Source organism: Drosophila willistoni (genome assembly GCF_018902025.1).
Source record: "Drosophila willistoni isolate 14030-0811.24 chromosome 2L unlocalized genomic scaffold, UCI_dwil_1.1 Seg72.1, whole genome shotgun sequence".
NCBI classification, from domain to species: domain Eukaryota; kingdom Metazoa; phylum Arthropoda; class Insecta; order Diptera; family Drosophilidae; genus Drosophila; species Drosophila willistoni.
In genome coordinates this window covers 2,341,762-2,356,316 of record NW_025814049.1, presented here as the reverse complement: position 1 = coordinate 2,356,316, position 14,555 = coordinate 2,341,762, and the positions used below count along the sequence as shown (strand labels likewise).

The 14,555-nt window shown below is 36.2% G+C and overlaps 2 protein-coding genes across 2 annotated transcripts; one reads left to right on the top strand and one right to left on the bottom strand.

The window, feature by feature from the left end:
- Positions 1–230: 230 nt before the first annotated feature.
- Positions 231–2,714, bottom strand: LOC6646193 (V-type proton ATPase subunit S1). The gene is made up of 5 exons (XM_002068761.4): positions 2,620–2,714; positions 2,415–2,540; positions 2,238–2,340; positions 1,588–1,861; positions 231–1,532 (listed from the first exon to the last, which is right to left on the bottom strand). The coding sequence occupies exons 2-5, from the start codon at positions 2,501–2,503 to the stop codon at positions 829–831; spliced, it is 1,170 nt and encodes a 389-aa protein (XP_002068797.1). The 5' UTR covers positions 2,504–2,540; positions 2,620–2,714; the 3' UTR covers positions 231–828.
- Positions 2,715–2,895: 181 nt separating this feature from the next.
- On the top strand, positions 2,896–5,339 carry LOC6646162 (N-acetylglucosamine-1-phosphotransferase subunits alpha/beta). Its single transcript, XM_002068762.4, has 4 exons — positions 2,896–2,946; positions 3,028–3,166; positions 3,230–4,590; positions 4,652–5,339. Exons 2-4 carry the CDS (start codon positions 3,073–3,075, stop codon positions 5,138–5,140), a joined length of 1,944 nt encoding a protein of 647 aa, XP_002068798.1. The 5' UTR covers positions 2,896–2,946; positions 3,028–3,072; the 3' UTR covers positions 5,141–5,339.
- Positions 5,340–14,555: the final 9,216 nt, after the last annotated feature.

Sequence of the window (14,555 nt, the reverse complement as noted above, 5' to 3'; positions counted from 1 at the left end):
TAGATCTTAATTAGCGGATCTTAACACTTCCAGTTCATAAATGTTTCAAAAATTCTTACAATTCCCAAGGACAGAAAAAAATTTTACAAAAATTGCTATGAATATTTAAAATATTCCATCAAGAATTATAATAAAATGGACTTAAAAAGGACTCAAGAAAATCTTCAAATATCTTCTGAAACAAATTCCCATTAAATGTTTAAACTTTAAACAATTGATAAGTATATCTCTTAGGTTGGTATTACAATTTATTACAATTTACATATGTTTCGGAAAATACAATTGTAACAAAAGAAAAACTTTATTGTATTTTATAAGGTAGTTTCTTTTTTTCTCGTAATCGAAAGGCCTGGCGAATTCAGGAATTTCTGGCTGATGATAAATTATCATACAAAGGCATAAATAATGCAAACAATAACGAAACTGTTGAACACTTAGATATAAGAGCTATATATATATATATATATCTAAAGATTGAACAATTTCCGGGCATACAAACACACTCACACACGCGCGCGCTTACAAACTATTTACAACAAACTGTGCGTAACTTTTCCATATGCAAAAAATACTGACGCTAAATGATAAAATAAAAGAAAAGTCGTTCAAGCGAAACAGAATTTCCATTGGCAAAGGTCAGATCCAAATTTTGGTTTTGTTATTTGTTGATGCTGAGTATTTGGACTGACTTTTGCAAAGGGAAATTATGCGGTGTAATTTCTAATTTCCTGGCTAAATAAGGGGGGAGTATAGGAAAATAAGGAATGGATAAAAAGCAAACATTGGAGGGAAAATAAAAATGTGTTTTGAATGGGGGCGGGTTTTAGACTAATCAGCGCTGGCATTAATTGTAATAGTCTTGCCCTTAGGATCATCGAAACGATCCATGGTATTGATATCCATCATCCAGCAGACGCCAACAAAGACAATGACCAACAGGAGGACAACTACCAGCAGACCCATCAGAATGCCGGGTGTGACAAATCCAACGCAGTCCCAGGAATCACCAAATACAAATTGCGTCTGGTAGCTGGAGTCGAATGGAGCCTGGAGTTGAATGGAAGTAAAACTCAAGGTGTTGTATTGATTATTGGTGGCAGCCGAAGCCAAGACCAGGCTAGCGCATGTGTAGGAGAAGCTAGTGGGAGCATTCACATCCGGACTACGGAAGACAACATTATCGTATTTCACATTGCTTATGCTATAATAGCCGCCACTAAGGGTAACATCGAATGTAATGGGTTTCTGTGCGTTTTGTGTTTCAATCGTAACAGAGAATTGGGTAGTGCTGGCATTTTGGACTTCAGCTTTGCCTTCCGGGAGTTGGCCAATTGATTCTCCGTTATATTTGACATCCGTGAAGAAAATCTGAAATTGATTTCCACCAAAGAAAATATTACCGTCCGCTGTGGCAGCAGTATCACGACGCGAGCGGCTCAATTGCTTTGGTTGCGGAGATGTACCGGCTGCAGCCAAATAGAGATAAGCCACTTTGCACTCCAATTGCTTGGTGATGGCAGCAATAGCAGCGTCTGCAATGAATCAGTTAGTACTGAAGAAATGCATTTGCCTTTGTAATACACTTACCATGTGACTCCAATTTAGCTTCACGTGTCTCCACATCAGCATCGGCATCATCAAAGGTTATAGTAACTGCCTTGCCAGCCGAGCATTTCAAAGGTTTAACCAATTGGCCACTGGCATTGATGGTGTTGTATTCTCTCTTGGTGGCCACCGAACGCAGAGCCTCTGTGGGATTCTCCACACTGGTGTAATAGGTCTTTGGGCTGACCCCCTTCAACTGGGCATAGCACGATTGTTGACCTTCGACACTTGAGCAAAGGAAATCCTTGTTGCTTAGCTAGAGAAGGATTAATTAAGGAAAATGATATAGAAAAATGATCTGAAAGTGATTCAAAGTCTTTTTATACCCAAGCAGTGACGTTATTATTTGCTATATCTTGGTCGGATTAGCATAAAGCTCAGTAGGACATATAATGGTACGATCAGACAGTTTTATGGTGCTCCAATGTGATCTAAAGCTAACTTTACCCAAATCCACATTCAAAATCGGAATAATCGGATCATTATATGGCTTCCCGGACAAATATCACTTCATGCAAGGTCACTGATCGACAATATATAAACGTAGGGAGCTTGGACGATTTCTCTAATGTCACTGCGTTGCAAGGCATGGGTATATAAAAACTTATTTATTATTTTCAAGTGCCTCTTACGCCATTTTCCTCAAAGGCCACAACCATGTGATCTTCCAGCAACGTCGACAGCTGATCAGCGAATTCAGTTTGGGACACTGTGCTCAGGGCAGGGTGTGACGCACTAGATAAAAAAAAAACACAAAGAAAAACATTAAGGATTACAAATGATTTCTATTTTGTTTTTTGAATGCCCACCTGTTGGCTCCCCATAGGAAGACGGGCGTTTGTTCGGCCAAGGCGACCCCCAAAATGACGCACAACGCAATCAGCGATTTTCCCAACATATTCGCTACGAGTTCTCTCGCTGGGCACGACAAGGCACTTTATAGCAAAATCAAAATTTAAATCAAATTAGCATAAACACAAAAGTGCACAAAATCAAATAAAAAGCAAAACGAACCAAAAATTGAACAGAAAACTACAAAAGAAAAATGGGAAAATTAGATATCTCCTCCAGTCCCAATTTCGTCTGTTCCAGTGTGAAAAAAAAACCTTATGACGGTACGGTCATGTGATTAGAGGTGGCACTCTCGGCTTATCGCGAGAAGCGCCCTCTGTCGTCGTTAAAATGATAACTAATCGATAAGTCTTGCAGAATCGATAGTTATTAAAAATAATGGGAGTAGGGTGCCGGTAAAACTGGAGCAAATAGGGGGAGCCCGATATTAAAAACAGTGGGAGTTTAAAATAGTGGGCAAAATACTGGGATGTGCGTAAACAATTGCAGGTAAAAAATTTGTTTTTCTTTTTACAATTACAATTACAATTACAATTATACAATTATAATAATTCTTTTGCTTCGAAATAGAAAACCACGCCCAGCCTAGACGCACAAATGTGATAACGTTCGAATATGCGTTTGAAGCGCCGTCCCTGGCAACGAAGAGTCCGGCGTGCCCTGGACCTGATAAAAATGCAAACACGCCGAAAATTTCAATTGTTGTCAGGTGAGGAATCTGACAGTCAGTGGTTCACGTTTTGAGATTAACAAATTGTCTGGATACTTCTAGTGATTGGAGGTCTGGTCTTGATGCTGTGGCTGGCTGGGATTTTGATGTCTAGCGATGATGATCAAGTGAAGGGCTACGGGGACGACCGAGCTTTATATGCTCCCTGCTTGGCCATAGATGCGGTCTACACTTGGGTCAATGGGTCGGAGGCGAAATTTATAGAGTCCATAAGGGGCTACGATCCAAACTATGATCCCTCCCGGTTCGACGATAAAAACGAATTACGATACTCATTGCGTTCCTTGGAAAAGTACGCCAATTGGATACGACATGTGTATATAGTGACCAATGGTCAGATACCAAATTGGCTGGACTTAAGTTATGACCGTGTGACCATAGTCCCACACGAAGTACTAGCTCCGGATGTGGACCAATTGCCCACATTCTCAAGCGCAGCCATAGAAACATTTCTGCATCGCATACCAAAGTTATCAAAACGATTTTTGTACTTAAACGATGATATATTCCTGGGAGCACCGCTCTATCCCGATGATCTGTACACAGAGGCGGAGGGAGTACGGGTCTATCAGGCCTGGATGGTGCCCGATTGTAGTTTAGATTGTCCCTGGACCTATATAGGAGATGGAGCCTGTGACAGGCACTGCAACATTGAGGCTTGTCAATTTGATGGAGGCGATTGCAGTGATGCAGAGACTCAGCCAGGTGGCCAGGAAGCTCCGTTGCCAACTACAAAACGGAGATTTCCAAGATATAGAGGTCTGCGTAAAATTTACAAAGGAAGTTCCTCGAACTTCAAGGATGTCATGCGCCATAGAAATGTGTCCACATTGAATGAACTTCGTCAGATTGTGGAGCATTTCAATAAGGATAAATTAAAGACCCTCTACAAAGAGTTGGAGGCCAGCTCGACTTCTCAACCCGACTATAAGTCATCAACTGATATCTACTCTCAGTCCCTAATAGCCACCAATATGCTGCTTAATCGTGTCTACGGCTTCAAGGCTCGTCACGTCCTGGCCCATGTGGGTTTTCTGCTCGATCGTGACATTATAGAGGCGATGCAACTGAGATTCAATAAGGAGTTAAGATTTACTGCCAGCCAGCGCTTTCGATCGCCCTTAGACTTGCAATATGCCTTTGCCTATTATTCCTTTGTCATGAGTGAAACGAAAACTTTGAGTGTGGAGGAGATATTCGATGAATTCGATACGGATGGTTCCGGTTCCTGGTCGGATCGAGAGGTGCGTACTTGTTTGACACGTTTATATCCGCCGCCCTTGGATTGGGCAGCTATGCGTTACTTTGAGGAGGTGGTACAGAATTGCTCACGCTCTTATCAGCAAGCTGATAACATAGTTCACTCCACACTTGTCTATGAACGTTATGAGGATTCAAATTTGGTAAGCTCGGCCTGAACTTTTCGCAGATCTTTTCTAATGTCCTTTCTTCCTTTTTCTTTAGCCTACCATCACTCGGTCTTTGGTGTCGCAGTGTGGCCTCTTGGCCGATGCTTTAAGTGCCAATTTCGCTATTCGACCCAGGTATCAATTTAATGTCAGCCCTAAACGTGCTTCCTCGAGTAACTTTATGATGCTCACCTCGAATCTGACTGAGGTTGTCGAATCTTTGGATCGTCTGCGTCGTAATCCCCGCAAATTTAATTGCATCAATGATAATCTGGACTTTAAACGCAACGAGGATAATGAATTGGTGCGTCATCTGCTGGAGGATTTCTATCTATCTTATTTTCCACGTCGCAGTAAATTCGAATTGCCTCCGCAGTTTCGAAATCGTTATGAATCCTGGCATGATTATCAACGCTGGCGTAGACGCAAACGTGCCGTCCTTGTGGTTGGCTATGGCATTACTATCCTTTTGATCATATTCTTGATGCGTTTCATGTGCTTGCATAAGGCTAAATTCGTTAGACGATGTGTCCAACGACTGTAACTTCGAGATTCCATTTGTGTATATCTTTTTTATATCCTATACATGTATATGTTTTTTCATTTTGCTTTGTGTGATAAGATGTAACTTTTGAGATGCATTAGATGCTAAGAGAGATTTTTAGTAGATAACTAAGATTAATCTTAAAAGAAACTGAGGCTATAACTTAATAAATAAACGGTTAGTATAGACAAAAAATAAAAAATATACATTAATTCACAATCCTTTTAATTATTCCCCATAAAATTTCCTTTAAAGTTGTTTTGAAAAAAAACTCGGTGCTATGAAACATGCTATTGATGTTTCAATTTTAGTAGCGGTAGCACTTGCTAATATTACAAAATTTATTTCAATTTTAGACGTTATACATACATATACTTACAAAATTAAAAGGAATTTATAGTTATTGCTGTCTGAGCCTGAGACAACACAAATAAAATATTAACATCAGAAAATAGTTCTTACAATGTACATTGGTTATTAAAAATCATTTAATTAAATCTTTTTTTAAAATGCAAAACTTAGATGTATTGCTCTTAGATCCTCTTGATGATTAGGGGTATTTATATTTTAAAATCATTTATATTTTTTACAAAACTTTTGTACATACTGGCAGCACTAAAGCTTTTTGTTTTTGTGTGTATTTTTATGTCCATTCAAAACGAAAAGCCAAATGTGGTCATTTAGTCATTTCAGTATATTTTGCATTGCGCAGGGATTTATTTAATTACAATTGGGTGGATATGTCCGATTTGATCAAATGATAGCGAAATCGCTTTGAAGTAATAACCAGAAAACTCGTAAAGTTTAAATTTTAAGTGGAAATTCATTTGGTATATATGTATGTATAAAAGATAGTTTTAATGCCAGATGTGATTCCATAGAAGAATTTTTTATACAAATTTCATCAACTATATATATTTATAGGAATCTACAGTAGCGGCCACGAATGTATGAGGTTTTTTTTTACTTTAGTTCTGATTTTTTCAGCTCCTAAGTAACTTAATGGAATAAGTTTAATAATTCCTGTACTTTGTTGGTTATTGTATTCAGATGATGAATCGTAAAAATTGTTTTTTAAGTTTATTCGATTTTTTTCACTAGTGCATTTAACAAAGAAATTTATTTTATAATTGATTTCATTTTGTAAACAGTTATTTTATTTTAAGTTTAGTCTCTGTTCTGAAAAATTATTAAGAATTCTACTTTGTAGAAAATAAGTTTTCAAATGTGTTGATTATTTTTTGTATTTTAATACTTAATTGTTATTGTTTATAACCTGTAGAAAATCGCTAAGGGTGATTATAATAGATTGTAAAGCAGAGAAAATTTTGGTCTAGAGATTTTTAATATTAATAATTTAGTATTAAAACTAGATTAGAAGTGGTACTCCTTTGTCTCATTTGATTCAGTCGGTCATTAAATGAATAAGTTAGTTCGATCACTAAGTTACAACTTGTATTCATTCAATTATTTTAGTTTTCATTCATTCATTCGTTTTATTATGAGACTAAATGTCTTAAATGTCGAATTAAATACATAAGAAGAGTACTAAGTTGATTATTATAAACCAAATGGTTTAACAAATTTCATAAAAAGATATGTTGAAATAGACTTAATGTAATAATTTCTAGAGGTAGATATATAAAGATTACATAAAGTAAGTCGAAATTTTCCCATATCGCGTCTCATATTACGTCTAAGTCTGTCAACCGTTTATCAAATTTGGTATTTTTTGTGTTTTGTTTGTTTTTTTTTATGACTTTTGGCTAGTGGCCAGACTTTCTGGAGCACTTAACAACCCACCGGGGGGAAATTTCTGTCTTTTTTTTCTCTTGTTGTTGTTGTTGTTGTTGCGGGTTTGGGGTACGATGATTACCGCAAATTGTGACCACCCGCTGAGCGGTGGGCGTTGCCAAAACAATTCAGTTTGTTGTGTGCCACAACGGAACTACGTCATCACATTTGTGCTTCTAGTTTTTTCTTCTATTATTTTTTTTATGCCAAATCAAGGGGCAGTGGGTGGATTTTGTAATTATGGACACACAAGCCACAAAAGCAACACTAACACTAAGGGCCACATTAGATGAGAGTTTGAAATTATAACCACAAGCAGAAAGGAAAGAAAAAAAACGAACCGTAGCAGAGCAAAGTTAGCACTTTACGTGGCCGGAAGTCAGGGGGCGGAACTAGAGCAAGTCCAGACTGAGGACGTCTGTCTGTCTATGGCTATTCCATTCGCTCTTTCTATCTCTCTCTCTCGCGTTTGCTCTTTCTCTCTTTGTTGTGGTGGGCGTTGCGGCTGGAAGAATCCCCAAAGAAACGTTTGGCCATATGATGATGATTTGCTTTTGCTTTTTGCGTGCTTTTGGTGCGGGGGAGAAACATCTTCTTTTTGTGTGTGTCCTTTTTTTATGATTTTTATTTTGCCAACTCACCAAATCACCGCACATACACACATATATACATGTGTGTGGGTGGCGGTGTGGGTGTGGCATTCGTGCCCGGATGCTGTGGCATAAATTGCGTCCGTCGTTTTGCCTTTTCAACTCAGCGGGGGGACACTTTTTGGAAACTGGAATATCAATTACTTAAACAGCAGCTAACGCTTCGACTCTGAAAAATTATCTAAACACTTTTATCAATTATCTAACGATTGTGATCTGAAACGTGTGTCCTTTAAATGTGATCACGTACCAAGTCTCTAGGTCTCGTAACTCATCCTAAATGATCTCTCCCGCGAAGTAGCCCACACACACTCTGCGGGTTCGTTTTCGTTTTTCCTCTCCTTTTCTTTTTGGATGAAACGTGCACTGAACGAAATTTGGTTTATTACCAGCCATCGAGTGTTATTTGTGGTCTCGGTTTTAGGTCTACCTCAAAGCCGGAAGTGTCATGATTAATTGTACGGGAACAATGTTTAATCCTCAATGCCGAAATTATGCAAAATGAGAGCTGTGTCTAAATGGGGGGTCTCAAAATTTGGTTTAATGTAGGGAAATCATATGCCCAATCAGCAGAAGTAGGAAAGGTAATAAAACTGTATACATCAATTCGCCAGTAGTGAGTGTAAAACCTTCTTAAGTAAAGCCATGTTTTAACAAATTATTTAATTAAAGTTTAAGTACCTAGCTAGATAAGCTGAATTGGGTGGATATATTTGAATATATCTTGGATATATTTGAGAATACAGATTTTTTAAAAGTAATTGCTGACATAGCACTTATTCTGGTATATAATGAGCTAATGCTAAGATTCAAGATTGGCCCATCGAAAAACGAAGAATATCGTCCAGAAACTGTTCCACCTAGATTTCGTCCCTGTGCAAATTGCCTAATTTTCTGGAAAACTATTTTCAAACATCGTAAAACAGACACTTCTGCGAATTTTTCAAAATTCTTGCGACAGAGTTGTTCTTTACAGAGTTTTTAATGTACGGAAGCGGAATTAATAAAAAAGTTGAACAATTTCCCGAAATAAAAAGACATGTTTTCAACTCTACTTCAAATGGCATTTGATTTTTCTCATATCTTTGAAATGGATCTTATTTTGAGACCAATTTTCTTACGATAACCCCCTAGCTATATATAAGGATCCACGGATCGTAGAATCTCAGAGTGTAGTCTTAGTAAAGGTCACAGTCATTTCAACCCGTAGGGATCCAAAAATCCATATTTATTCATTTGATCAATTTTCAAGATCAAATTCTAGTTCTGATTTTCTCGATTTTTCGGCTCATAAGTAACTTAATGGAATAATTGTTTCTATAATTTGTTAGTTATTGTATTGAGATGATGAACCATAAAAATTTACTTCTTAGTTTATTCCGTTTTGCCACAGGTGCATTTGAACAAAGAAAACTCAGGTTTTTGGGCATATATTTAAGACGTTTTTGCCAAAAACTTAAATATTACAGATTTGATTTCTTTGTAGAAGTAGAATCAAAACTAAGAAAAACTGCAGACCACAATTAATTTAGCCCTAACTGACGATTTGAAGCCAACTGAAAATCTGAATTTTGTATAGAATTTTTGGTCCTTTGGGCGAGGCCATTTCGCGACTCTAATTTGTACTAAAGTACTTTTTTCCTTAAACTACGAAAGAAAGTAAATTGAATTTTCCATCGAATGAAATATTTTTCTTTAAAATCGGATACAAATTAGATAGTTTTTTATCTATTCTAAATAAAGGACATATATAGAGATGAAAGTTTATCCAGACATAAGTATTCTAATTTAATTTATCTAAGATTTTTGATTTTTAATAAGGGCATATGATTCTAACTTTATATGAAAATATTTCATTCAGCTATATGTTTAGTTTTTAAAGCATCTGAATTTACAAACTCCTGATAATTGATTTCAATCTTTAAATACTTGTCAGATGAACTTTAATTCAAATTGCCACATCAGTGAAAAAAAAAACAATCTTAAACATATTTTTCAACGTTCATCATCGTTTGATGTGTCGTATATAGATTTCCGCCATATCCTGACTATGTTCTATCGCAAACTTTTTTTTCGTGACTTTCTCTAGTCTGTGAGGAACTTATTTAAATATTCATTTAAACGTCTTTTGAGTAAGTTTCTTTGCCGCCTTAGACTCAGACTCGTCGACACCCGGTTCTAATATTTTTCTAAGAAAAATCCATGTAATTGGTCTTTAAGTATTAGAAATATATTTGTATTTAATTAGCTTCGGTACACGAAATATTTTTGACATATTTGTTGATAAATGTCTTCCCCTTTGGCTGTCGGTCGCCTGTGAAAATCTCGTTAATAGAATATTTTCATTTATAAATTTAAATAATTTTGTTCTATACGATTTTCACTGCTTTTGGCGGCAAATCCAAACGATGAATCAAAGTGAATAATCATAATAATTATTTTCAAATTGTTTTCTTTGTTGTTGGGTATATTCAGAAGGTGGGGTGGCAATGGGTTGAGGTGGGGCATGGCGAGATGTGCTTTGGAAAATGCATGATAAATAAAAAAATTAAGACATTAAATCGTTCATTCGTTGGGCAATTTACATTCATTATTATTACCAGTATCATCAGCTCGATGTGTATGGGAAGGTACGTGCCCATAAGCCATGGGAATTGGAATACGATAAATGATGACACACACACAAGCTACACACAAACACACACACACACACATTTGGATATGAACACTGTCAGCGACATGAATGTACGTCTACACATGGGCGCAGGTAGCAAAAGGATCGCAACTGAAGGAAGGGAAAAAGTAAGATTATTAATGTTTCAGAATTTACGTTACTGAACTTGGTTACATCTTCAATCTTATCTACTCAAGTCAATTTTTAAAGATTTATTTTTATTTTATAAACAACAAAAAAAAAAAAGCTCGCTCAAAACACATCAGTCTATGAAGGTTTATGATAATAACTTTTAATATCTGAATATTGAGGCTAAGAGACAAAGTCCTATACTTCTTAAAAAGTAAATTTCAAAAAGCGTCTGTTTTTATCAAGAAAATTCTATATATTGATGAAACTTATCTAAGTAACTTTGTATCTGTGTAGAAAGTTGTACTTGAGTTCGATTAAATTCTTACCAAACCACATTAAATGTTACACCGTATTTAATATTTACTATACTTGGAAAATCATGAAACTGTATCAGACATATTTCCATAGAGCATTTAAAAGAAGTATTCGTGAACCTTTTCTTCTAGTTCTTCCATTGCAATATTTACCTAAGTAAACCATAAGCGTCATCTTCTAGAATCTAGCGTCTGATTAAATAGAAATTTGTTTTAATTCAAATTAAGAAAGGAACGATAGTTCTAGAGCTCCAATCAATTACACAAAACGTAAATTTGGGAGTTGTGAGACAGGCTTTAATTTCCATTAAGGGACCCTGAGGAGCGGTGAAACAATTTACAACATTTATATAATAGACATGGTATGGCTATTGCAATTCTGGAGTTCTTTAGCAAAGATGATAGAACTTGGTGGTTCTTCAAATAGCTATACAGACAACCGGCTCACCCTTTTATGTTGCCTTTAAAAAAAAATCTTTTTTTGGAAGATTGACCTTGAGCCGGCTAAATTACAAGGTTGATTTTAATTTCAAATAGCTCGTAATCTAACCAGATAACATTTATATAATATAATATTTAAAAGTTCAAGATGTTCTGTTGTTGATTTTAACAAAGTATGTTAAAGCTGGGAGTTAGGCTTTATGTATATTAAGGGAAAATGTGAGAGTTGTGAGATGAATTTTTTTTAAAATAACAAATTATTTGGGAGTTGTGAGGCAGATTTTTTATGTTTACAGACAAATAAGATCATTTTTGCGATACTTTATTTCAATTTAAGATAAATTTGGGAGTTGTGAGACACTAATCTTTATATTGTCAGATTGCTAAAGAGTTGTGCTACTTTTTATACCCTTGCAAAAAGGGTATATAATTCTGATCTTTAGAAGAAGTGGGCAACGCTAAGAAGGAAGCATCTCCGACTATGTAATGTGTATATTTTGTGACTTTTTTACTTTTAGAGAGTAACAAAGAAAATACTTGGAATCCTTTATTCCAATTTCGGAGTTGCTAGACAGTCGTTTTTAGATTATTTGGCAGTTTCATTTACATAAAGAAAAGAATCGTGACCTTTTGTGAATGGTTTATTTAAATTAAGTGCATATTTCGAAGTTGTGTATTATTCCATGTATATTTTACTTGGTCTAATATGTTCCTTTAATTTCACCCCAATTGCTCCTGCGACGCCTCTGTTGATGGTATTTTATGTAGACTTGGTTATGGACATGAGGCGACAGCCAGAACATTGCGTTACTTGCATTTCTTTTTGGAAATTAATAAAATCATAAAATTGTAATTAATTAATTCAACAACAGCAACAACAACAACAAGAGAAAACAAAAATAATGAATGAAAGGGAGAGACATAAGACAAACTGCATTGCCATGCCGACGGATCCCCAATCCCCGGTAGCTGATCGGCTGTCTGGGATATCTGAATATTGGAGGCCTTCTCTCTGATTATCGATTCAGGTGCGTGAGTGCATTTTTTGTTGTTGTTGTTGTTTTCTTACTTTTCTGCTTCAACAGAATTTCAAACACGACAAGCTTTGGGTGCCCGATGACAGATGGCATACCATGCCACATGAAGCTATAAACCCTCCCAACCCCCTCATCAACCATCCCTTGCCCTCTTCAATTTACTCATTTACAAATCATTTACATTACCATTTGATTGCCGCACTGATTGTCCATCTAGAAAATGGTTTCTTTCCTCTTGGATTTGACTTTGACTTGTGACAAGTGCAAAACTTTAATGGGGCCCCGGTCGCTTTGAAGACTCCGAAATGCATACATAGAAGAAGAAGTCTTTTCCAGAGTCCTTTGCGAGACATGTGTTTGCCTTTTTAAAACTTTTCAACAAAAATGGGCGTGCCCTTGGCCCTTTTTGACAAATTATGACAGGTCGAGAACAAAAATGTTTAGCCATTTGATTTATGTGAAATTGCTTGGCTTCCATTCTCAACTGCACAGAAACCACCACGCATCCTGGCAAACTGTTATACCGGCATCCTGGTTGGACTAGGACAACAGTTTTTCTGGCACTCGGTAAATTTATTCGCATTTCTCCCTTTTTTGATTTTTAATGATTTTAAAGTGATTTTTAACGTCGTGCTGCTGTCGGGCATTATGGTTGTTTAACTACTTAACGAAGGCTATATAAATCCGCATATAATTAATGGCAATATAATTTACAACAACACCAAAAAGGGAGGGGGGAAAGAAGCAAAGGAGGCGGAGCAGCAGCTAACGAAGAACTGGCAACCAGGATCATTGTCACATACACAGAGAGATTTTCTGATGGTGACTGATGGTAAAAGCAGTAGCAGAGAAGGGGATTGAGCAAAATGACAGCCACAACGAATTCGAAATGAGCTACTCGACGTATAATCAGGAGAAAATATCAATAGAGCTGCCTTAAAGTCACCCCATGAGATTATATTTGGTTTGCTTACTGATCTAGATCGCAGTTAGCCAAAGTGTTATACTTACAATAGTTCTTAAACCGTTTTATTTAATACAAACGAGACTTTATAGTGAAAAAATGATAATTTCTTTATTAATTCTTTTTTATATGCGATTTCTTTAATATATTTTATAAAACGATTCAATTTTCGTTTAAATAGATCAAGTTTAGTTAGCTTAAAAGTTGAGGAAAATATATCCTGATGATACTATATACATATAAGTAAAATCTTTACTGAAACTCAAAATATATCTCAGTTTGAAATTGCATTTAACCTCTATATAAATCTTTTTTCTTCTTTATAGAAAAGAATCTGGAGAATCTAGAAGAGTCCTGTAGAGTAAATAATCAAAAATCAATATATACACGATTTGCCTTCTTTTGTAACAAAAAAGGGTTCTAGAACTAATCCAAGCTTTGGCCAGTCTTATGGAGACTTTGAAGTGCATGTCGGAAAGTTCGACAAATGATGCTTTCACTAACAAACATTTAAAGACACATTTTTGATCACTCTAATCATGAATGTATGTATAAACTTCTTATGATTTTATGGTTGTCAAACAGACAAATCATACCATTATTCAAAACTCTCTCCTAATTTAAATGTTGAGTTTATAAAACTAAATTTAATTTAATTTATAATATGAGAAAACGATCGGTAGCCATTCTAAAGTTACATTTTGGGTGTAAGGTAGCTTCCAGAAAGTAGGATCTGGGATATAGGATGTATAATGTAGGATACAGGATGTAGGATCTCAGATGTAGGATCTGAGATGTAGGATCTAGGATGTAGGAACTAGTATCCAGTTCTCCATTTAAATTCGAGTTAAAAATGACATTTATGACCCCAATTTTATTCAGTATCTGGTTTCTCCCTATCAAAGAAGCAACCGAAAACCATGTTATAGAAAATCTATAACTACTAAATGAATTTCTGACTAACCATTATCTAAATATGATGCCAGTCTTAGATAAAAACCGCTTGAGTTTTAACTAAGATAAAATAAGTAATCACCCCTACAGAAATGTCTACAAATGTCTCTTTGATTTTCGTTTTATACAAATGTGGTTGATTTCCGAAACTCTCTTTTATTATAGTGTAGGTCATTCATTTGTATCCTCAAAGCCGAACCACAATGGATGACTGCTCTTTTGTCGCAGCAGCCTCAACACTTTGTACATTTGCCGCAATTCAGATTCAGATTGAGCCCCCTGCCCCTGCCCCTGCCCCTGCCTCACCAGCAGCAGCAGCAGCAGCAGCCGGCAACAAATTGCCTGCAAAGTGTTGCAATAATAAAAACTCATGCTCGGAGGCGTGTCCCAAAGAAAAAAAAAGGGAAATACAAAGCTGCAAACAGAATACATCGGAATACGTATGGAAGGGTGTA